Genomic DNA, 24,008 nt, shown 5'->3' with positions numbered 1-24,008 from the left:
CGTAAAAAAATAAATCGGTTTTAGTGCTTTCATGGGTTAGTTGAGTTGTTGTTAGTTAGTTGTTAGTTGGGTTAGTCCCTTGAGCCGTGGATCTGCCCAATGTTTCTTCCTTAGTAAGGGAGTTTTTCCTTGCCCCTGTTGCTCTTGGGTGCTCCTTGTTGGTGCCCCCCCCCCCCCCAATCCCAATCCTCCCTCACCTTTCTTATGCAGCCCTTGCCACTTAATCTACTAACCCCCATAAATGCACAAATAGGCTGATACCAGACATAATTTCACTGCATTTCTTACATCCAGTAACTATATGCATGTGACAATAAACTTCCTTGTATCCTTGTATGATTAATGCCACGGAATAGTATGTTGCTAAATTTTTAAGACATGATGATGATATGCTCTGTAAGGTGTTTAACTTATAAAAAGAAATATGTGGGGCTTGTGATGGGATAAGTGTTTTGTTTGTGTTGGTGATTTTCTACTAAATAGCTCAGTTTGTAATCGCCAATATGCTAAAGAATATCATATGCTAACAAAAATGTGTGTACATGTCTGTCAACAATAATGTCAGAATTCTTTCTTTTTGGTAAATGACAACGCACACCTTGCTCGCCCAAATAGCAATGTCGTGTTGGAGTATAGGGAGCCTGGTTCTCATACTCCCAGGGCAGAAGAGGCCTAGTTATTCAAGTGGCAGAATCACACATTTTATTTTAGCCATGTGCAGCGATTGGGTACGATGAGAAAATTCATCAGAACATCTTCATTTCCTGTTTTCCCATCATCTCCATTGCTCACTGTTTGAGTTTCGTGTTATTTTTTTGGCCTCTCCTCTAAGTTGAGATCCCTAAGGTCAACCCTGGGCCTCTTAATGTTTATACTTTGCCATTATTTTTCAAAAAATCTTGTATACATTAGCATGGCAGACCAGTTACGACATGGATAATGTCTGCTCAGTGCGCCCTGACGTATACACAGATGTCAGATGTGGTATGTGTGCAGAATCACTGTGCTTTTTCTGATCATTAATGGCGAAGACTTTTCACACTTGTGTGCAAATCGGTTCAAGGTGCCGATGGCACAGGAGCAAAACAAAAGCAGAGCCTAACACCTCTTCTCCAGATCGTGAGAACGGCCATCCTCCTTGACGTGAATGGTGTGGGAGTGTGACAAGAAATACATTTGTCAATAATCAGCCCTGTCTGTAAACCCAAACATTATTTGTTAAGCACAATGTTGTTGAATTCCTGAATAGGTCTGTCAGAACTCCAGACAAACACACACTTTCACTCTTAGTGTTTCTGCTGATGTGCTGTACCACATGGGGAGTTGACTTGTTGATGTACTATTTTACTCGGAGAGATGACCTTGGGTCGTTAGCAGTGCACTGGAAATATATATCCACTTTCATGGAGGTGATGGTCAACCAAGCAAGAGTTGTTGTTCCTTCCACCTGGCTACAAGTGAAGCCAGAGGGTTCATTGCGTGCATTTGTGTATGTATGTGTGCGTGCGTGCGTGCGTGCGTGCGCCTGTATGTATGTGTGCAGTGTGTTCTGGTGTAGAAGAGCAGGGGGAGAGGGAAGCATCACCGGAGAGAAGATAAGGAAGTAAAGTGTGCTTTGTATGCCGCATGTGCTCTCTGGGGGGCTTAGGGCTAGCCGAGGGAGAGGAAGCGACGGCGCTCAAACAACTGGAGAGTGTGAAGAAGACCTTGAGCAGTGGCCCCCACGCCCGCACACACACACACCCACCATCCCTGCCGTCTTAAAGAGGTGGATGAAGGAGTTGGAAGGATGATGATGGCACAGAGGGGGTGACATTTCCTCGCCTGTAGCAGGCAGGGCTTGTGATCATGGCTCAGGGACCGCTAACGCAGGACTGATCCGCTCGCTGCCTGTTACTGTGGAAATAGCCACTGGCTCTGAGAGAAAAAAAAAAAAATCACGTTTGCGAGCTGGCTGGGTCTGTGTGAGGGGGCGATTTACATCTACCGTGCTACATCTTTAGTGCAGTTTTTGTTGTTGTTTGTTTTGCATACAGTACGCTGATGCAGGCTTTGTTTTTTTTCTTTGTTTTGTTTGCTTTAGTGTTCTTGATAACATAATGTCTGTCATCCTTTTATTTGCTGTCTTCCGCTCTCGCCTCATCCCGCTTCTCTCAGTGGGAGGAATATGAGCAGCTGTCTTCGTAAAATAAATATGAACGCGGCAGAAGTGCAGCTTGGTTCAGGAGAAAGAGGGAGAGAGAGAGAGAGAGAGAGAGAGGAAAAAGTGTCTTTAGCGCTGAAAGTCACCTTGTGTCAGATTGATGTTTTGCAATGCCTCTCAGCCTAATCAATCAAGCCTTTGTAATATTTTGCCATTCATTTAAAACTGCAATGCCATGCCACAGGGCTACAGAGTTAGTTAGCTACTTAACTGCCACAGGTATGGCTGTTTAGGAGCTCCAACCATGCTGCCATTAAGATGGCAGGGATTTCATGAAGCATTCAGGACTGTATCACAGGATGGTTCCATTCCATTTCTGTTTCCTCTTTTCCACTCCTGACCAAGTGCTTTTGGGACATTCCATGCCTTGTCCTTTTGCCATTGCTCTCTCCTACACTCCCATACACAGTTCATGTTTAGACAATCTACAGTCATTGATCAGCTGTTGTTGTTTTCTGTCACATCCTCGCGCCACTTGTGCAATGCAGTTCTTTTCCTCTGGCCAGTAGGTGGAGATCAAGCTCCATTCAGTACAATCGGTGTCTGATGCAGCTTCGAGAACACACGAGAGTCTTACGGCACCCCAACATAACAGTCCATTCAGAAGCAGCAATGGACAAGCCCTTCCCATCTTCCTCTTTACAAAAGCAATCATTTTAGTGCTGACAGGGAGATTATCTCTTGTATTGCGTAATTTCCATATGATGCCAGTGGATCTTTTTTCTGTGGTGATCATCATTAACAAACAAGATTGTGGCACACATGGGAGGCGCTATGGCGCAACTGGCTCATTACGCTCATATGCGGGTCCAAGTGCCCACGGGGACCTGGGTTTGAGTTCGACCCTGGTCATTTCCCGATCCTATCCCATCTCTCTCTCTTCCACTTACCTCCTGACTGACTCTTCACTGTCCTATCATAATAAAGGCAAAAAAGGGCAAAAAATATACTAAAAAAAGATTGTGGCAAACATTTCATATGCAACCTTATTCCCTTTTGTCATAGCCGCCCACTACCAAGAACTTGGAGTTCATTCTTAATCTGTTTTAATGATAGGATAATTTGTCAATTACCCAATAATGTATGTGGAGAATCTGCCATAGACTGATATCTTGTTCACTCCTGAAAATGTAATATACCTGATGCTAATAAGCCTTGCTGCTTTGGCTGCTTTGCCATGTAAAACACAGATGAGTTGTTGTGTTCGTAGCCTCTTCTGAAGACTTGCCACAGAGCCACTTCAGTGTGTGATTGAGCTCTTATGAAAAGATGAGAGCGCATCACATAATGTTGAGCCAGCTTCAGCATGTTTACCCATCTCTCACCTTCCAGAAGCCACAATGGAAACAGATATCAAGCAGGATGGCAATGCCTGCAGATTTGACCATTTCTACACATTGGCCAGGGTACGAGGTGTGCACTTTTGCCTCTTTTTGCCCTCCCTGTGCTAGTCGCCTTATTTACAGGGGGTGATGGATGTGTCCAAAATAGCTTAGCCCCAATCTCAGATGAACTGTAATCTTTTGAAAGCCTCTCTCAATGTGAGGCATCCTTTACATTTCTACATCTGCTCTCTCGGCTCTGCACTTCAAAGCTGCGATGCTTAGACCCCTGGAGCAACAGGGCAAAATACCCCTGAGCCTTCTAAATAAATCATTGGATTTCGTTATGCTTTTTCCCCCCTCCAGTTTCTTTCGGTGTCTGTGTGTGTGTGTGTGTGTGTGTGTGGGGGGTTGAGGTGGACAGGGGGGGAAAGGGTAGAGGGATGAATCCACTTGATCAACAAACTGCGAGCATACATTTTTGCGGGGCTTTCTCTGCTCTGCACTGTGCACATGTGTGTGAGTGATTACAAATGGAAAGTGCTGGTCTTGGTAGGGGCTGCTTGGCTGAGAACCCTGACAGATTGCACGTCTATTGGAACAGGCAGATGTGTTGGTGCAAGGTCCTTGAACTCACCGAGATATAAGTGCTCAGGTCTAATACCGGGAACACTGTGTATGACTCGCGTCGGTTGCTCCTTGGATTATTCTCAACCCCAATCCCTGAGAAATCCATCCTTGAAAGTAGAGAGATTTTCAATGATCAAGAATCATGGTGTTTTGAACACAGATGGATTGTGGGTAAATCTCCCAACGTCTAGTGTTCAGGAAATTGTCAGAGATTAACCTTGTAGGTTAAGTAATTAAAGAGAATATATATTTCTGTTCGGTTGGCCCAATTCCAAGCTCTCCTTCCCAGTGTCCATTTAATGTAGTGTCCCTTTCAAGTGGACAGCGCGGCCTTGAAGTTTGGCCGTAAGACGGAAGGTGAAATGGGGAGAGATCCTTAAACGGTATGAGTAGTCCTCTTATGCCAGCTCTCCTTTTTGTCTGGCCACAGCTCCTCTTAGAAAGGATTGTCTTTCTTTTGCGTCATATCCTGCGAGGGAGAATGTTTTTCAAACTTCTTGGAAAAACCACAGACGCAATCTGTGGTTAACTGCAATGAACTTGTTTTGCTTTCTTTGTAGACCGTCGGAAGGGTTTTGAACATTTTATGTACTCAAATGTAATAATCATCCCTTCCATGTAAGGTTTTGATTCAACCTTTTTGTCCTCACAGCTCATTCATTCCCAGCTTGTTGGTAAGAAAGGCTAGATGTGAGATACAGGTATGGTTGGCTAGGAATCCGCAAGGTTTGTGGTTGTGATGCTGGACCTGCAGTGCTTTATTTATAATAGAAGGTGTCTACTATATTATTAGTAGTATTCTCATAAGTGCATATCATCTCTATATAGCAGTATATTAACCTAGGGTTATAGGGTGCTAAAGGCATGTGCAACATTAGATACGTATTGTCTAGATTTGACACCATTTTGGAATAAAGCTTACTTGCTCACACTGCCATAAAGCAAAGCTACTGAAGTGTCTAATGACAGAAACAAACTCAAGATGAGCCCCCTGTCTGGTTATTCTGATGGGACTCACCATGCACCAGGCCTACTCACGAGGATTAATCAGCTTGTCCCACACATCCCTGCAATCAGTGGCATCGCCTCTTCAGGCCCATCATAACACCAGCAGGGCCTGGGATTTGTTTCTTAGTTAATGTGATATTGACTTTAACTCCAGTGCAGTCATAAGCGTGAAGGTGTGGCCCAGTGGGAGTCCGACTGTGGCGTCTCATCATCAGTATTCCTGTGACGCGCGTCGGCAGGACGACAGGGACCCAGGGGTCATGAGGCGAGAATCCAATACAACGGCAAATGATCACCCACCCTGATTTGTAATCCGAGGGGCCCTGTGCAGGCCAAGAGGGTAATGTTCCTATAGCGGAGGATTCTGCTAATTTACAACCTTGTGACAATCAATCGCAAGTTTGGCCCGGCTTCCCACCTTGGCCAGAAGAAAAAGGGAGAGGGAGAGAGAGCAGAGGAACAAGCCACGAGACGCGTATGGTGTACTGTGTTTATACTACAGCAGACAGGATTTGTGTGGTCCTTGTAGTAGTAGTTTTTCTTGTTTGCCATGAAGTGGAATTATTTTCCTAGTCTGTCGAGCCAGATTTGAGCACCCGCCAGGTATCTCACTATTGTCCATTTCTCCTCAGTCTTTGTGCATGTTTTGTGAAATATGGTGGGCTTTTCTTACAGTGTCTCATGTAACAACAAAATGCCCTCTATGGATCTCACCACTGTAAAACACAGTGTATTTGATAAATAGTGTGGCTTTGTCAAATAGAACATACATACACAAGCTAGACATTTGTCGTGGTCTTCAGATGTGTATGGAATGACACAGCAGTTGGACTCTGGAACCTGCTATAGTTTCCCAAGAAACCATTTTCTATCTTCCTCTGTGTGAAGCGAAGAGACGAGATAACCTGGACAGCATGGCTGAGCTGGAAGGGGAAAAAAAAACACATAGCTAAGATGGGATTCAGTTGAAAAGACTCTCTTGCCAGCACCAACAAAGTGTTTCCCCAGACAGATTAATGTCTCATCCCCACCGGCCCACCCGCAAACTCCTATCACCACCACCACCACCACCACTCTGCTGCCAGTTTGTGGGAAATGAGAGAGGGGGCCCACAGAAGCAGCAGGCTCTGAGATTTCCTCCAGCTCCCAAGTCCTTTGTCGCAGACACTCCCATTTCTCTCAGTCGCTCGGTCACTCGCTTCCTGTCTCTCTCGCCCCCCCCCCCCCCCCTCGTCCAATCCCATGACATTTCATTTTTACATTCTTGCCGCCTGGAAGGACAGGAGTCGCGCCATCAGTGCCCTTGCGGCGGGCCGCCTCCTTGTTCGGGACACAGGCAGAATGCTTCCCATCGTTCCTGACCTTCAGGACTCTGTTGAGCGTGTGTGCGTGTGCGTTCTGTGTCTGTGTCTGTGTCTGTGTGTGTGTGTGTGTGTGACCATAGTCCCAGGTTTCGGTCATAGGTTTGAAATGATTTAGGGCAAACCCTGTTGTGCCCAGCATCCCCTGCAGTGCTTTGACCTCTGCTGGTCTTTGACAGCCTCTGCTGTGCTTACGGCCTCTGCTCACCCTCTGTGCTTCTGTAAGTCTCCCTGCTCACCCGCACGGGCCTCTGTGGTTCTGTAAGTCTCCCTGCTCACCCGCACGGGCCTCTGGTTCTGTAAGTCTCCCTGCTCACTCGCACGGGCCTCTGTGGTTCTGTAAGTCTCCCCGCTCACCCGCACGGGCCTCTGTGGATCTGTAAGTCTCTCAGCTTGTAGGCAGTGCCCATTGTTCTTCTAACCCACTGAAGCTCATGTGAGTGTGTTCTGGAGTGCATGTAACTCACAGGTACAGCATTTTGGTGTGAAAACCATGTAGTTGTACCATACTTGGCAGCATTCCTCAAACATGGCAAATACGTGAAATGTCAGGAGTCATCATGACAATGTTGCTTCAATAGTACAGTAGATCAGTGAATTGGTCTAAAATGGCATATTCATTCCTTCTGCTCTAGTCTTAGCACTGTGCATGCATCTTTTTTGTTTGATATAAAGTACGAATCATGCTTGGCCATGGTCTGGATAGTTTGTCTTTTTAGCTTATGCTCTGGTAGTCCTTTGTGGCTCACACTGGCCTACCTCGTCTTGCCTGGACTGAGGTGTGTGTGTGTGTGTGTGTGTGTGTGTGTGTGTGTGTGTGTGTGGTGTAAAAGGGCTCCAATCTTAGCGGATGGCCTAGGTTGGCTGTTGAATTATTTAGCTTCCTTCTTGCCTCCCATCAGGGGGATTAATATTCTAAACTTCTCCTTCCTGGTCAGGTGCTTTTTTCCCTGGCATTGGATCTGGTTTGAGAGTAATGGATGGTCTGCGCTAATGCAACGGCTGCCTGGTCCCTCAATGTGTTAATATTCATGGTGTTATGATTAATATGACCCATTGGTTTGCGCTACGAACATATGTGCCAGGAGGAGCAGCTCTGTGTGGGCCCCGGTCTCATTTGTTATACTTCAAGAGCCAGTTCCCCCAAGCCTCCTCTCCACAGAGCTGTTAAGGGCGGCGCTCGCAAACACACAAACACCTGAGCGGAGCATTTAGTGCTATTTTATCGAGGCAAAAACGTCCTCTGCCACGGTTTCTTTCCCCCCTCGCTGATAAATAAAGCGGTTTCTGATGTCATGAGGCGCATCTTCTCACCTCTAAAAACGTGCCCAAGGACGACTGACCGCATTTGCGGGTCCTCCGTTTTGTTTCTTTGTTTTCTTTTTTTCTTTTTCGTGTCGGCCCTTTGTGTTCTGCCGTAGGGCTTTCTTCATGAGAGGCATCTCATGTCATCATATCTTCGTACGAGGACAGATAATCAAGACTAATTATGGATCATCAGTCATTACTTTTAACGCCATGCCACTTCAGCCAATGAATGAGTTTTCTAATAAAGAAGCTCTACCGTTGCAATGAATTAATGAACATAACCAATTGGAACTCGAAGTCTGGCTGTGAAAAAAAGATGGCTTTTTTCCCTCTTCTCTTCGCTGCGTCCATTTGTCTCCATCATTTTTCTTTTCGAGGAGGGATTAATGAGTTACTAGCTGGCCACTCTTCGTCACAAGTAGCTTTCCATATTTGAAAAGCTCCTTGCGTCGCGTCGAGACACAAGACCCAGTTCTTGTCTGTCGTGGAGGTTGTGAGCCTTGTTTAGCCCCTTGCATTCTGAATGGCGCTAATGAATCACGTTATCACCTCGAGGAAGTGCTAAGCCTAACGCCGCGCCGCTCCCAGAGTAGCTTTTCCTCCCAACGTGTTTCCACAGTGGTTATTTTGGGGGTTTACTGTGGCTGTCTATAGAGACATCCATTAGCTGTAGATAGCGAAGCCCTCCCGCTGCTTTAAAATAGCTTCCCCTGTACCCCCAACCCCAACCCCCCCCCCCCTTCCTCTAGAGTGTCTGCACCCTCCCCCTCCCCTCCCCACCATGAATTTCTAATGCCACACAGTGTTAGCATCCTGTCTAATAGACAATGCTTGCACAAGAGCATCCAAACAAACACAGCCCTCTGTAACTGTCTCTGGAGGATGGAGGGAGAGAGAGAGCAAGAAAGAAAGAGAGAGAGAGAGAGTGAGTGGGTGTTAAGGCAGAGGAGATAGAGGAGAGAGCAGGGTGGGTGAGTGGATGGAGGTGGCTATGGGGGTGTGGGTGGGTTGGATGAGCTCGCCGAGTGCTCTCTACACACACAGCGCACTGAAGAGAAGATGCAACAGTGAGATGCCAGCAAGAACAAAGGCTTTTATTTCTGGGGCTGCTGCTGTTCAAGCAGACAACCACTGGTGGAGCGAGGATCCCCCCCCCCCCCCCCCATCCCCCCCCCGCCCAAACAATACATACGGCATTTTTAATGGCTTAATGCCCCCATAAGATGACATGGCACACCAACCAAACACACTGGTCTCTCACTTGCCAGATAATATATACCAAAGCACATTTAGTGTGATGTAACATTAGCGAGAGTTCTGTATCATTTTGTATGGTTCGTCTCAGGTGTATGGTTGTCGTCTACTTTCCTGAGTTACTTACTGTATGTGTTCAAAGACATACTGCTTTCACTTCAGAAAGAGACCTTGCCTTTATCACTTTGTAATATCTTGGCTTGATTTTAAATGGGACCAAATGGCTTTTTTGGAGTTGAAAACCGTTCACGATCACCTGTGCATTTTCATAGAAGTAAATATCTTTTCATGCTTCTGTTGATTGATGTCACACTTGGCAGATTGCAGGTCCAGCTCCTCAGAACAGAGAGATATGAATTGCTGTGGGCACAAGGGAGCGGCTCCCGTTTCAATCATAAGGTATATTAAAGGAGCTCTGCTCCCCAGGGGGAGGGGGGCGCCGCAAGACGCCTTTGCCTTCTGTATCATTTTGACAGTTGCTGCTTGAGCACCATTAATCTTTCTCAGTTTCATGATTCTCCTGTGTTGTCCCTGAAGATGCTCCAGCAGGTGAGAGCTGTGGAAGACCTGTCCGCACTGACTCTGATGTCACGTGCTGCGGTGGAGGCTGCTGCAGCTCCATGTGCCATTCCTCTCTCACAATATCTCATATCTCATCCCATCAGATAATATCATATCTGTTGTAATCATATCTGCAAGATTGCCTCCCAGTCCACATTGTTGTTGGTTTGAATGTGATGAGCTGTTGAAAGGGTGATGATGAACATCTTTCTCTCTCTCTCTCTCTCTCTCTCTCTCTAGCTCTCTACTCCATCACCCTCTTCTGTGTGTTCCTGTGGATCCCCTTCGTCTACTTCTACTATGAGGAGAAGGACGATGACAACATCAACAAGTGCTCGGTAAGCCTTTCATGGAGCGCATGTGTTCTGAATGACATCACTACGGGATAAAAAGAAACAGCAGTTTTGTTCCTTATGAAAATAGTCTATTTTAAGGTTAATCCCCCCCATAAACACACACACACACACACACACACACACACACACACACACACACACACACACACACACACACACACACCTCGCACGTCACATCATTATCTGCAGTAGCCTCTAGTGTGGGAGATGATACTCTCTCCGAGCCTCCTCCCTCGGTTCGACATTCATGTGCCTTCTGAATGAGATAATGAAACATTTTCTCTAAAATAGAACTCCTAACGCACAAGAGTGGGAACGAGATGGCCTGTTTGCTAAGAGATAACATTCAGCGAGACGACGAGACCTGACTCCATTTAAAGACAGCCATCGTAATAATATTACTCTGATTTTAGAAATCCTAAAACCCCCTCAAATTCGCCACACTTTTAAATGGGCCTCCTACATAAAGAGGCAATGACTTAACTGAAGGGAGGTGCTCCTGGCCTCAACAAGATTTGTTTTTATTCCCTTTGCAGGATAGCTTGCAGAAATTTCAAATATTTGTCTCCAAGGACACCATAGTGATGTGGTGATAGCAGGGCGTTTTATTTCTCCTGCTGTTGATTTTTGAGCTGACAAAGGCACTTTCTCTCTCCCTCTCTCTCTGTGTGTGTGTGTGTGTGTGTGTGTGTGTGTGTGTGTGTGTGTGTGTGTGTGTGTGTGTGTGTGTGTGTGTGTGTGTGTGTGTGTGTGTTGAGGATCTCCTTTGAAACCACAGGGCCCAGAGAAATAGACAATGTCTCTGTCAGTCCTGAACAGATACTGGGCTTTGCTTCCTCTCCCTGCTTGTTACACACACACACTCTCTCTCTCTCTCTCTTTCTCTTTCACCCTTTTCTCTCTCTCTTTCTCTTTCACCCTGTTCTCTGTCACTGTCTCTCTCTCTCTCTCTCTCCCTCCTTCTTTCTCACTGTGACTCATTGTCTCCACTCAGGAGCTATTCTTCTCACTTGCTCCATGTCTCCCATGCCTCTTTTTCTCTCTCTCTCCAGTCTCCATCCATCTCTCTGCCTCCAATCTTCCTGGCTCAATCATCTTGGCTCAATAAAGTGATATTGAGTGAATCAATGAGTGTTAACCCCACTGGCCCTAACCCCTCTCATCTATACTATATATATATCATCATCACTCTTGCTCTTCTTTCTCTACCCCTTCCTCTCTGAAACCCCCCAAACACACACACACACACACACACACACAACCCACAAACAAGCCACCCACCCCTTTGTCCCCAGACGAACTTTGATTTTATTAACAGCTGATTATGTACAGTGAGGTTTTCTCTCTTCATTACAGCAAGTGAAAAATGCGCTGAAGTACACAATTGGATTCATCATCATCTGCGCGGTGTTGCTGCTAATTGGGTAAGTGTGAGGTTTCCAGGGCCCGTCCCTTCGTCCCCGTGCTGTGGGGAGACCCAGTATATGTCATTAAGCCCTGCTAATGAGATCCGGCCCCATGTCAGTTTAAAAGCCCACGCCCGTCCGCCAACCCACCTGTCCACACACCAACGCCAGTCCGCTCTGAAGCCCAACACAGGGCATGGCAGAGGACCTGGCTGGGTGGCTCAGTTCTCTCTCTCTCTCTCTCTCTCTCTCTCTCTCCCTCTATCTCTGTCTTTCTCTCTTTCTCTCTCTTTCTCTATATCTATCTCTCTCCCTGTCCCTCTATCTATCTATCTATCTCTGTCTCCCTCTCTGGGCCAGATTTTTTGCGAACATTGCGTTATTAATGCGAATGTAGTGTTATCAGTGCCACAAAATGCCACATAGACTATGGCACATAGGCTACTCAAACTGCTTGTGCATGTAGGCTATGGATTGGTCAAATCTAGCAAGTAGGAGAGTTTAAGTGGATGATGTGAAAGTGAGAGTAAGACATTCGAAAGGCCAACGAAAGTTAAGGTTGCTTTGGATATAGTAGAAAGACGCAAAACTGGTGCTCTGAATAGCGGTTCTGTTGTCTTTGAAAGTTTCTCTTACTGACACATTTAAGAACCGCAATTTGGATTAACACTTTTACAAGGCGGAAATATTTTACCGCAAAACAGAAATGTGCTTTCATGGGCAGTGTTGGTACGTACAGGGGAATACTGTACCTAATTAGGCACATTTTACTCTCCTCCTCCCATGTTTTTACACAAAACTCCCACTTTACCCTGACCCTACTATTAATGCATATGCATGACACGGAAAAGTGCAAATTGCCATTATCAGCTCCTGCGACAGGCAGTCTGCGGTTCTGTGTGGCCCCACGCCATGTTTTTATGTGCATGTGCAGAATTGACTTGAATGCAACAGTTTTTAACAAATTAGCACAGCGTGGTTATGATGCTAACCAAGTCAAGTCAAGTCAAGTTTATTTAAATAGCGCATTTCATACACAGAGGTCATTCAATGTGCTTTACATAAACAAAACCAAACAATAATAACAAATAAAAGCATAGAAGGGCAATATAGTCAAAGAATAGTTAAAAGGTAAAGATCATAATAAAAAGAAAACATAAAACACAAGGTAAAATCATTTAAAAATAAAGAATAATTAGTAAGCAAAAACAAAGGCAAAAGTAGTAAAAAAAGTAATAAAAGACAAGGTAGAATAATTATCAAGGCAGATTCAGAATTTGTAACTCGGCACAGTTAGCAGAAAGCATCTGAGAACAGTTTGGTCTTAAGTCTAGATTTAAAACTGGCTACAGTTGGGGCCTTTTTGATGTCATCCGAAAGTTGGTTCCACAGCTGAGCTGCATAGCAGCTAAAAGCTGCTTCACCATGTTCTAATTGTAGGTTTTACTAGCAGGTTTTTCACCTGGGACCTGAGAGGACGAGAAGGTGTGTACTGCTGAAGCATGTCTGACAAGTATTTAGGTCCTGCTCCATTTACTGATTTATAAACAAGCAATAGTGCTTTAAAGTCAATTCTGTGACTTACTGGAAGCCAGTGCAAGGACTTAAGAATTGGAGTAATGTGGTCAGTTCTAGTTCAAGTTTAGTTTTTGTTAGAATCCTAGCTGCTGCATTTTGTATCACCTGAAGCTGTTTAATAGTCTTTTTAGGAAGACCTGTGAACAGTCCATTGCAGTAATCAACCCTGCTGGAGATAAATGCATGAATGAGTTTTTCTAAGTCATGTTTTGACATCAGCCCTCTGAGTTTGGCAATATTTTTGAGGTGGTAAAAAGCTGATTTAGTTATCCCTTTCATGTGGCTGTTGAAATTTAGATCAATGTCAATTAATACACCAAGATTTTTAACAGTATCCTTTGCCTTCAACCCTTTTGTGTCAAGGAGAGTGGCAACCCTAAGTCTTTCCTCCTTTTTACCAAATATAATTACTTCAGTTTTTTCTTTGTTCAGCTGAAGAAAATTTTGAGACACCCAGGTGTTGATTTGTTCTATACACTGACACATAGATTCAAGAGGACCATAGTCGTTTGGTGATAGAGCTAAGTAAATTTATGTGTCATCTGCATAGCTATGATATGAAATCAAATTATTTTGAATGAAGTGGGAGCATATCGAGGTTGAATAATAGTGGCCCCAAGATCGACCCCTGGGGAACACCACAGGTCAAGGACATTGGTGTTGAGGTACAGTTTCCGATGGCAACAAAGAAGCTCCTTTCTTGTAGATATGATTTTAGCCAGCTGATAACTATGCCTGTAAATCCAACCCAGTGTTCTAGTCTGTGTAGTAAAATATTGTGATCAACAGTGTCAAATGCTGCACTAAGGTCCAGTAGCACTAGGACTGATGTTTTACCTGAATCTGTGTTGAGGCGTATATGTCATTGGAAACTTTAATGAGAGCTGTTTCAGTGCTGTGATTTGCCCGAAAACCAGACTGAAAGTAATCAAAATACCCATTTGATGTTAGGAAGGTGGTTCATTGATTTAAAGACTACTTTTTCAATAATGTTGCCAATAAAAGTTAGATTGGATATGGGCCTGTAATTGTTTAGCATAGAGGCATCCAGGTTATTCTTCTTGAGAAGTGGCTTTACAACAGCTGTTTTCAGTGACTTAGGAAAAGTGCCAGACAGCAGTGATACCGTATTTTCTGGACTATAAGTCGCACTTTTTTTTCATAGTTTGGCTGGTCCTGCGACTCAGGTGCAACATATATATATTTATATATATGTTTTTTTTTCCTCTTCATGACACATTTTTTCACTGGTGCGACTTATACTCAGGTGCGACTTATAGTCCGGAAAAAACGGTACATTTACAATTTGAAGGACATCCGCCGCTATGAGGTGAAAAACAGTTTTGAAGAAATTGGTAGGCAGAGTGTCTAAGACACATGTGGATGAGCTGAGATTCTGTACCGTTTTTTTCAAGTGTTTCGTAGTCTATCAAGCTGAACTCTGACATCAAGTTTAGTTTCCCTGTGTTTGTTGCTGGAAGTTCAGGTTGTTGAATTTGTAATTGAGCAGATATGTTGAATCTGATTTTGTCAATTTTACCTTTAAAAAAAGATGAGAACTCACGCATTTATTAGTTGAGATAAGTTCAGGCACTAATTGTGAGGGGGGATTTGTTATTTATATGTTATATAACTTATCAATAGTTGAAAATAGAATACGAGTGTTATTTGAACTTCTATTGATAATGTTAGAAAAGAAAGACTGTCTTGCTTTGCATATTTCAGAGTTATATGTGCGGAGCATCTCTTTATGGATTTCATAGTGGATCTGAAGTTTGTATTTACGCCATTTTCTTTCAGTCTTCCTACACTCTCTTTTTAGAAGTTTAACTGCTGATATTTTGCCTCCATGGTGCTTTCTGTTTGTCCTTAACTTTCTTGAATTGCAATGGAGCAATGTCATCTATAATGTTTGCCATTTTTGCATTAAAGTGACTATGTGTAGATAACACTACATTCGCATTAGTAAATAAGTCTTCAGAGTCTGACAGTTGACTTGACTTTAGTGAAAGTGCTTGCTCAAAGAGAGCACTTGTCTGATCATTTATGATTCTCCTTTTTACCATCATAGCTGTGTTTTGAGTGTGTGGGGACATAGACACATCAAAGAACACGCAGAAATGATCAGATAAGGCCAGGTCTTTAACAGCTGTAGAGATATCGAGACCCTTTGTGATAACAAGGTCGAGGGTATGGCCGAGAGAGTGTGTTGGCCCCTGTACATGCTGTGTTAGGGAGAATGTATCGATTAGTGCAATGAATTCCTTGGCATAATTGTTTTCAGGATTATCCACATGCAAGTTTAGATCCCCTGATATAATAAGACAGTCAAACTCTATGCAAACAACTGATAGCAGTTCATCTAGCTCTTCAAGAAAAACTTTAGCTGAATGTTTTGGAGGCCTGTAAATTGTCAGTAATAAAATCTGAGGAGAAGACTTAATGCATGCACACAGATATTCAAATGAAGTAAAGTCACCGAATGACGACTGATTGCACTGAAAAGACGCGTCTTGAAAATTGTGGCTATCCCCCACCTCTTTATTTGCTCTGGTAGCACTCAAGAAACTGAAGTTTGGGGAGCTGATTCGATGAGAGTAGCAGCACTGTTTGCTTGATCTAACCATGTCTCAGTTAAAAGTAAAAAATCAAGGTTGTGTGTGCAAATTAGATCATAAATTAAGAATGATTTGTTTGAAAGAGATCTGATATTTAGGAGTGCTAGTTTTGCTGTAAGTGTTGGGGAAATATGATCCATGGGGGAAATCCGAGATTGATGTGGTACGGGTAGGAGATTGGACTGGTTTACCCTATAAGCTCGATGCATTTGTGTTCTATTTCTTGTCAATACAGGAATAGAAATAACCAGATTTAAGCACAATTTAGTACAACCTGGAAAATCATTGTGTGGTGGTTAGTGTTGATATTGTGGTGGGCTGCCACAAATAAGTCAATGTATGTGAAACACTGTTGGTGTGAAGGCAGGTGATAATCCGGGATCGTTGTACTTTATGAAGGATGTTTTATGGATTAATCTCCAGTGTTTTGCCTCTGTCATATCCTGTTTCTAAAGCTCTCTATGTTCTAGGCACTGTTAGTTTGATTCGATTCAGGGGAGTCGACAGCAGATTTGTACCTGATTTTGACCTTCTCCCAATCTGTTTCTGTGCTAGTGGCAAACATTTTATTTCCTGTCCATCTTTGCGAAAAGCTTGATAAGAAAATGTGCGATTTGGCAAAAGATGTACTTGGAAGTTAGGGAGATGAAAGCCTTCCAGTCAGCACAGCCCTGCAAACCGGGCTGAATAACCACAGCGGTCTCCAAAAAATCTTTCATTTGATGTTGGATCTCTTTCCCTCTGCTGCATCCTCTGTTTTGTTGTTGTCCTAGGAGACCTGGAAAGCCCAGCACCTCAGCCTGGGCTGTCGCCGACCCACCGCCAAGCTGTGATTAAATTCCCTGAAGTGACTTGATACCTAAATCTATAGTGATACATGGCCCTGGACCGTGTCCCATTTAACCTCAAGTTTACACTGTTTATGTTCACTGGTGCCTGCACAGCATAAACATAATGGATCTTTTTTTTTTGCACTTCTGACAATAGCATGCTTGCAGCTAAGATCATATAATTTAATGTGCTCTCAAGCATTAAATGATGGAGTTGTGTAGCTGAGTGAAAGGGAGGGGAGGGTGACAAGTAAACAACTCGTGGAAAAAGAAAGAGAGGTGAGGGGAAAAAGGAGATTGAGAAAAGGAGATTCATTGGAGACCGAAGCAATTTGGGGTCCATTTTACCTTTTGAACCACCTCATCGCCCCTTCGTCCTCTCAGGTGCACCACAACATGATGGCTTTTACCTCCAGCTCTCTCTCTCTCTCTCTCTCTCTCTCTCTCTCTCTCTCTCTCTCTCTCCCTCTCCCTCTCTCCCCCCCCTCCCGCTGGTGATACCTGTCCATCCGTTGTCCTCCAGTAACTCCTCATTTCTCCGAGCCACAGCTCTTTTGTTTGGCATCACACGCTCAGTCTAGGCAGCTTGTTCCTGCACTCTTACTTTCCCTCCACTCTAGTTTTTTCCCCCCTGTAAAAGGCAGCCTTTCGGATCGGCCTGCCCCTTTGCCCAGAGTCCTGTAAACCACACTGCTTATTTGTTTTTTCGTCTGAATCACTAGATATCCCATCCCCAGGCTTTTTGTTTTGTATTTTGTGAGGCAGCATTGTTTGGTGGCCGGCGCTAATTCATTCGCTGGTGCTTCCTTCTTCGGCTGTGATTGGCATGTTTACAGATTAGCGAGGCACTTGATTAATGCTCTCATTTAACAAAAAGAAAAGAATGGTCAGACCAAGCACGGATTCATTAGCACGGCTTGAAGCCGTGTGGCTGGACACCACTGCTTTCATGCTTGAAAAGATCCCCAGCACAGGTCAATTTGGGTTAGCCACATAAATAACCGCGTGAATTCAAACTAGAGATAGCCTGTCCTCCTGCATTACCCTGAAACAAAACCCATCCAAAGTTTCCAGGCTGTTATAAATAAACCATTATGCGCTGGAAGAATATTCCCCTTCACCTGGGTTCTCCGTTACGTTGTTAAGTAGGGCAGGACAAAGCGATTTTCCGGATACTTCTACAGAGAAGTGCTGGTGTGTAGGTTGAAACATGCAGGCTGGATCATGTCGATGTCTGTGTACACATGAGAGGTGACCTGTTGACAAGTTGTTTACAGTTGCATGATGTACACACGCCTCCTCAGAGTAGATTGGTACAAATGATGCTGTGGGCTGTTGACAACACTGATAACTTGGGAATTCCCCAAACCATTAGACGCACGTTTGCGAAGGAAAACAAATGCCTTTGGTCATTTAGCTTTGATTAAAAATGCGTCTTTCATTCCCCTGTTAAACATTGCTGCATTTCATCTTCTATAATCTGCTTGATTAACACTGATTGTACATTTCAAGCCAGGGTAGTTGTATTTCTGTACAAATCAACACTGTGTTACCACTTAGTGATTACGTAAAGTCATTGACAAAGACATTGGCATTTTCTGTTGGACTGTAGTAGTCAAAAAATGGTGGTGTGTGTGTGTGCTAAAGAAGTTTAATTGCTGTTCACAATGTACATACAAATAAAAAAGAATCTTTAGCTATGCAGCCTATTTGCATACAGCCAGACTGGACTGGCCAGGTGGACTGTAGTTTAAGACGAAGAGCTTTCTGAAAGGTGGAAGAAGCTCCTAAATTCAGCTGTACGACAAACATGAACTGACCCCAAGACTCGAGTCGTAATAATCTTATCTCATGCCATTTGGGTCCACTTCAGTGAAATTGTGATATAGGGTAAAAGATCCAGGAGTCCCACTACTGTGACAAATAGCCAGGCTTCAATTTGACAAAACACCTGAACATGTCACAATATGAAGGAATGCCCTGGGGAGAAAGCAGGCTAAATGAAAGTGTTTTTCACAGAAAAAAACTCCATCTGTATGGTTAGAGATGAGAAAAAAGTGAGCATTCATATCTATGGTTCGGCTTCTTTCCAAAGCCAAGGCTAAATACCAAAGGCCACTGCAATAGGCCAGAGGCCAGCAATAAGCCCAGTCCCATCAAAAACATTTGAGATCTGAAATCAGCAGTTGACAGTGGGTAACCTTCAAATATCCGATGCCACATTTGCAAGACAAGACCAGACTGTCTATTGAAACATGCAGGAGGCTCTTCTTTGATGTCAATATGAGGCACTTGATCCAACTTATATTTCACCCAGACATTGATTGGAAATATTCATGCAAAATATTGAATATTCAGTTAAGGCTGTTGCAAGCACTTTCAGCTAACTTCTATCAGACTCTTTTATCAGAGTCCATCTTCTCCTGAAAACTATACACCACCAGTCGGCAGACAGGGATCTCTATCGTGTGCGTTTTCCTGAGGTGCTAACTTATCGTAACTATTTATCTGTCTGACTACAGAACAGAAGTGATTCTATATTTGTTAGCACATTGATTTAAGTTATTGCTGTCAGTAAGTAATCTTATTTTTATTTGACTTGCGTGAGCTTAGTTACAGGTGGTGTAGCGTGACTTGATATGATTTAACAAATGACAAGGGTAGAATGAACCGGCTTGAGGAGCTGAGACAGGAGAATAAAACTGAAAGTGGAGAGAGATGGATCTTTTTAAATGGTTCAGTGTGAGCGTAAATGCCAGGGAGTGAAATGCCAACTGTTAACGAGGACCTGTCTCTCTCTCTCTGTCTCTCTCTCTCTCTCTCACTCGCTCTTTATTTTCCCTCAGGGCTTTCATACCGCTGCACCCCCCGCCCAACCAGCAGAATGCCACCCAGTGGGATAAGATGCAGTACCTGGTGGAAGAGTTTGGCAACCGTAAGTAACCTAGATAAGACACCTAACCTAACACTTAGCACCCCCTTAACCCTTCACCGGGGTGACGTGAATGTTGTAAAATGAATGTTTTAAGGAGTATCTGAGTTCATGGAATTTAACATGGAATTTTAGAACCTTGAGTTGTTACAGAAAATAATCTTTTGTTAGAATGTCCACATCTCCCCTGCTGACCTGGGGTCTGTATACCCCAAGGAGCTAGTGAGCACTCTAGGCTAGGCTAGGCTAAGCTAGGGTCCCAGCAACAGTTCCTGTCTCTCTTCTCCAGTCCCAGGCAGCTCGGGTCCTAATGGTGTCTGGAGGCGTCTGGACTGGAGCCTGATTGAAAAGTGGTGTGCTGTGGTGTGCGTGGGCTGACACGGGGGCTTGACGTGGGCGACATTTAGCCTCGTCACTGTCAGCCTGTCTCATTGTGGCGCCACAATGCCGTCAACTGCCACACTGCCATCAAGAGTTTGTGGTGGTGGTGAGAGGGGGGGGGGGTTGCTTGGGGTGGGGGTTAGGGAAAAAATCCCTTGCTTTTGAAATGTCACTCAGGAGCCTTTTCTCAGCCGTAGACTTCTGAGAAGTGTGCCACATTCCTGTTTATCTGCAGATTCTGTGAAAGTGTTTTTCCCCTCCCCAGTTTTGGTTTATTTAATTATTTGGTTGTTATTGAAACATGATTTGAATGTAATCACGGCTGTCTGGAGACAGTCCTGTTTTTGAATGTTTGTTTTAATAGAAGTGGCTCTGAATTTTCTTAAAGCGTATCTGTGCTTATTTATGTGGACCAGTTGTATTGCTCTGTGTGTGTGTGTGTGCGTGCGCGCGTGTGTGTGTGTGTGTGTGTGTGTGTGTGTGTGTGTGTGTGTGTACAGTACTGTATGTGTGTGTGTGTGTGTGTGTGTGTGTGTGTGTGTGCAGCTCTGGCGTTGGAATCATCCTAAGGTGTTTCTTCCCTCACTAGTTCCTGTCCGGACTAATAGGAACTGGAGGCCAGTGGGCCGGTGCTCCCTTAGCAGAACCACAGTGACCTCCAGGCCATCCGGCATCTGGGGATCACCAGGAATTGAGCCCATCTGTCACAGCAACCCCCCAGCTCCACCTGACCATCCGCCCCACACAACCTCGTATCCCCACACATCCCCACACACACCCACCACCTCCACACCTGACTCTGCGGAGTCTCTGTTGGCATCTTGAGGCATGGCGGGGGCACTGAAGGAGTTCACCACAGGCTATTGCTTTTCTTTATCAAAAACGAACGTGAGGGGTCGGGGGGCATCCCAGCAGCCTATTTTTTCTCTCCTTCTCTCCAGATGGTAGGTTAATTGAGCAAACGGAAGTCAACCACCACCACTACCCATCCTCTCCACGTCCCTTGCTAAGTATCACCCCCCTTATGACCCCGTTTGCAGCAAACTGTTCATTTAGGCGGCCCCAGCCAATGCAGGGTGGCCATTAGGACTCGTGTGACAGTGCAGTGAAGCCTGACCGGTCCCCGCCTGGCTTGCCTCTGCAGTGCCGGCCATGCTCACTGACCGAGTGACGCAGTGACGTGTGTGTGTGTGTGTGTGTGTGTGTGTGTGTGTTTGTGTGGGTGTGGTGAGGTTGAGGCCAGGCGGCCTCCTGTTAGATATGCTTTGGCTCATGTCACACACCACCCTCAAGGTCATAAATCAAGGCAAGTGTGACGATGACAATGTCCTTTTCCACTACCCACCCTCCCCATCCCACCCCACCATGTGGTCCTTGATTGGGTGAGTGTGTGTTGATGGGATAAAGTAGGTCTGTGTGTGTGGCTGCTGACCGTGGTGCCTCGAGTGTTTTTGGGACCCAGCTGAGCGCGTTTTTCATAGAGAGAGCCACAGAGAAGGCAGAGTCCTTCACTTCGTATCTCTCCCCCCTCTCTTTCTCCCTCTCTGACTCTCAATCCCTCTTCCCCTGCCCTCATCTCTCTCTCTCTCTTTCTTTCTTTTTTTCTTTCTCTTTCTCTCTCTATCGTTCTCTCTTCCTGCTCGCTGCCTCCCCAGCCTGCAAGACAAAGAGCCGGGGAACAATCCGGCGTAATCCAATGATAGCCTTGAGTAACTCTGTGACAGAGCCACCATCCTCTGGAGGGGAATCTTCTAGCTGGCACCCCCCACACACACACACACACACACACACACACACACACACACACACACACACACACTACCCAAAGCCTGCCCCCTATCCCCTCTACCCGCTAACCCCTTTTTCTCAATTCATTCTTTTGTCTCCACTGGCCCTCTCTGGAGTCCTGCTTTTAATGATTAGAGTTACTCCAGAGAGGTTTTTTTTCTTCTAGGGGGGAAAAGGGGGTCTAAATATAATGGCTCTTGAGCGGGGCATTTGGGGTTTGTTTGTCTTAATCAGCACCTGAGAAGAGCCTGCTGATGGGGCAAGAAGATGACCCATTAACCCAGTGAGGGGAGGGGCTTTTTGGCTTTATTTTTGATAGGACTGTGACTGGGGGGGAGAGAGACTGGGTGGGATCGGGAAATGACCTTGAACTTGAACTCGGGGTCCCTGTGGGCACTTAAACCCATATATGGTACGGGCACTGTAGCCACTTGCACCACAGCAACCCTGCAGCGGCCGCGTTTTGCGGCTCGCCTTGCCGATGGTGTCTTGGCAGGCTGGTGGTGTCGTCAGCCGAGCACATAGGGTCACGTGGATCCGTTCGGAGAGAGGAGATCTCTGCAGCAGTCCTCCCAACCCGGCGCCACCTTGCCACCTGTTGGGGACGACATTGTAGACCATAGCCCCACAACCTGTCAACCCCCACTAGCACCATCTCAGTGACCCAGCTGCACATCATATTTGCAGTGCTTTTAAGCCCCATGCTCAGCAGGGTGCTTGTGTATTTGAAACACTGATTTATTCAAATTCATGGGTCCTGTCTGGAAAAACACACGGCTGGTGCTATTAAGCCCAAAATTGGCAGAGCATCAAATGAACATAAAAAAACAGAAGAGGTGATGACCGAGGCCGATGATGTGTGATCTGCATCCTTATTAGAGGAGAGGTGAGGGCTAAAGGATGGGCCGAACACAGAGGGACAGACAAGAGGCTGCGATAGACAGATAGACAGATCTGTATCGGGGAGGTGGGGGTCTGGCTTTCATTCCATCGGCCAGGGGGGATCTTATCTGCAATCGCCCCGTAATTATGCAACAGAGGCCAGTCAGGCGAACTGTCTCAGACACTCTCTCTCTCTCTCTCTCTTGCTCTCTCTCCCATTGCTTTCATCCTTTCTCTCTCGTTCCCTGTTTTTTCTCATGCACTCTCTCTTCTTCTCCCTCTAGCTCTCCCTCGCTCTCTTTCTCTCTCACTCTTTCATTCTTTCCCATCTCTCTCACCCTACCCCTCTCTCCCTCTCTTTCACTTTTAACCTCTCTCTCATCCTCCCTCTCTCTTTCATTCTTTTCCCCTCTCTCCCTCTGTCCCTTCCCCTCTCTTCCTCTCTTTCACTCTTATTCTCTCCCTCTTTCTCATCCTCTCTCTCTCTCTCTCTCTCTCTCTCTCTGGTCTCTTGTAATCGCTCTTCTAGCCCATCACATTAAGAGGCCTTGGCAGGAAGGCTGCTGCTCTTCCTCAACGAGCGTGAGAGACGGCCTGCTGACGCAAGACAAAGTGAGCGACAGAGACAGAGAGAAATAGAGAATGAGCGAGGGAGACAGAGAGGGAGAGAGAGAGAAACTGACTGAGGGTGCATTCACACTGGGTCCGTTTAACTGGACCGTACCCGAGTGCCTTGACCCAGCTGGTCTCTGTTCACATTACATATTTGTTTGCGGACCTCAGTCCGTTTATGTCATAAACACTAGCTTATTTTTACCAATCGCTTTGCAATGTTGCAAAAACGGCAGTTTTTTTTCTGGTTTTGGAACAGATAGCGAACTACACCAGAGTTCTAACAAACCGTACCCCAGACCAGACCCCTGTTTTCTAGCGGGCCCAGGTTCGCACCCAAGTTCGGTAGACTGCATTCACATTAGCAAAAATCACCAAACCATCGATCCAAACGAACTTGGGTCCAGACCAAACAGTCTAGTGTGAATGCGCCCTAGACATGGAGCATTCCATGTCAAATCAGATAAGGTTGTTACCGCACCATCTCATTTTGTTCAAACTTTGTCATGAATGGGTGCCAAAACTAAGGCCTGTAAGATATTTCGTATCAAACATTATTTTGTCTTCAAATAAAATATTTTGTTAACGTTACCTAACAATATTTGATATGTAGTGTAGCGAGTAGGAAACTTGAAATTCTATGTGGAAATAGCTTAATATATGGATGTTTAATGTACAAAATACAAAATGATCTACCATAGATATTAAAACAGAGTTCTATTACCACACAGTTTTATTCTTAACTTCTCAGAATATGCTGTGGATACTGCAAATATTGGCACCACATTAATAAAGTATTGTATTTGCAGACAAAATATTGATTGATGCCATGTGGGTATAGAAAATGAGTTTGTAATAGCCTTAATATCACTTTTATTGCAATTTGTTCTGAATCTAGGGCCTATATATATATATATATATATATATATATATATATATATATATATATATATATATATATATAAAAATAAAATCAAC

The 24,008-nt window shown here is 44.9% G+C and overlaps 1 protein-coding gene across 1 annotated transcript in view; it reads left to right on the top strand.

Annotated features, from left to right (window-relative positions):
- lmbrd1 (LMBR1 domain containing 1) overlaps positions 1 to 24,008 on the top strand; it is a 91,132-nt gene that overhangs the window by 12,367 nt on the left and 54,757 nt on the right. Inside the window, 3 exon segments of the mRNA XM_048269702.1 lie at positions 9,888 to 9,985; positions 11,360 to 11,427; positions 19,282 to 19,370. Coding sequence (XP_048125659.1) covers positions 9,888 to 9,985; positions 11,360 to 11,427; positions 19,282 to 19,370 — 255 coding nt within the window.

The sequence above is a fragment of the Alosa alosa genome, chromosome 18 (assembly GCF_017589495.1).
Source record: "Alosa alosa isolate M-15738 ecotype Scorff River chromosome 18, AALO_Geno_1.1, whole genome shotgun sequence".
NCBI classification, from domain to species: Eukaryota; Metazoa; Chordata; class Actinopteri; order Clupeiformes; family Clupeidae; genus Alosa; species Alosa alosa.
Note: the sequence above shows the minus strand (reverse complement) of the source record. Positions and strands in the feature narration are given on the sequence as shown.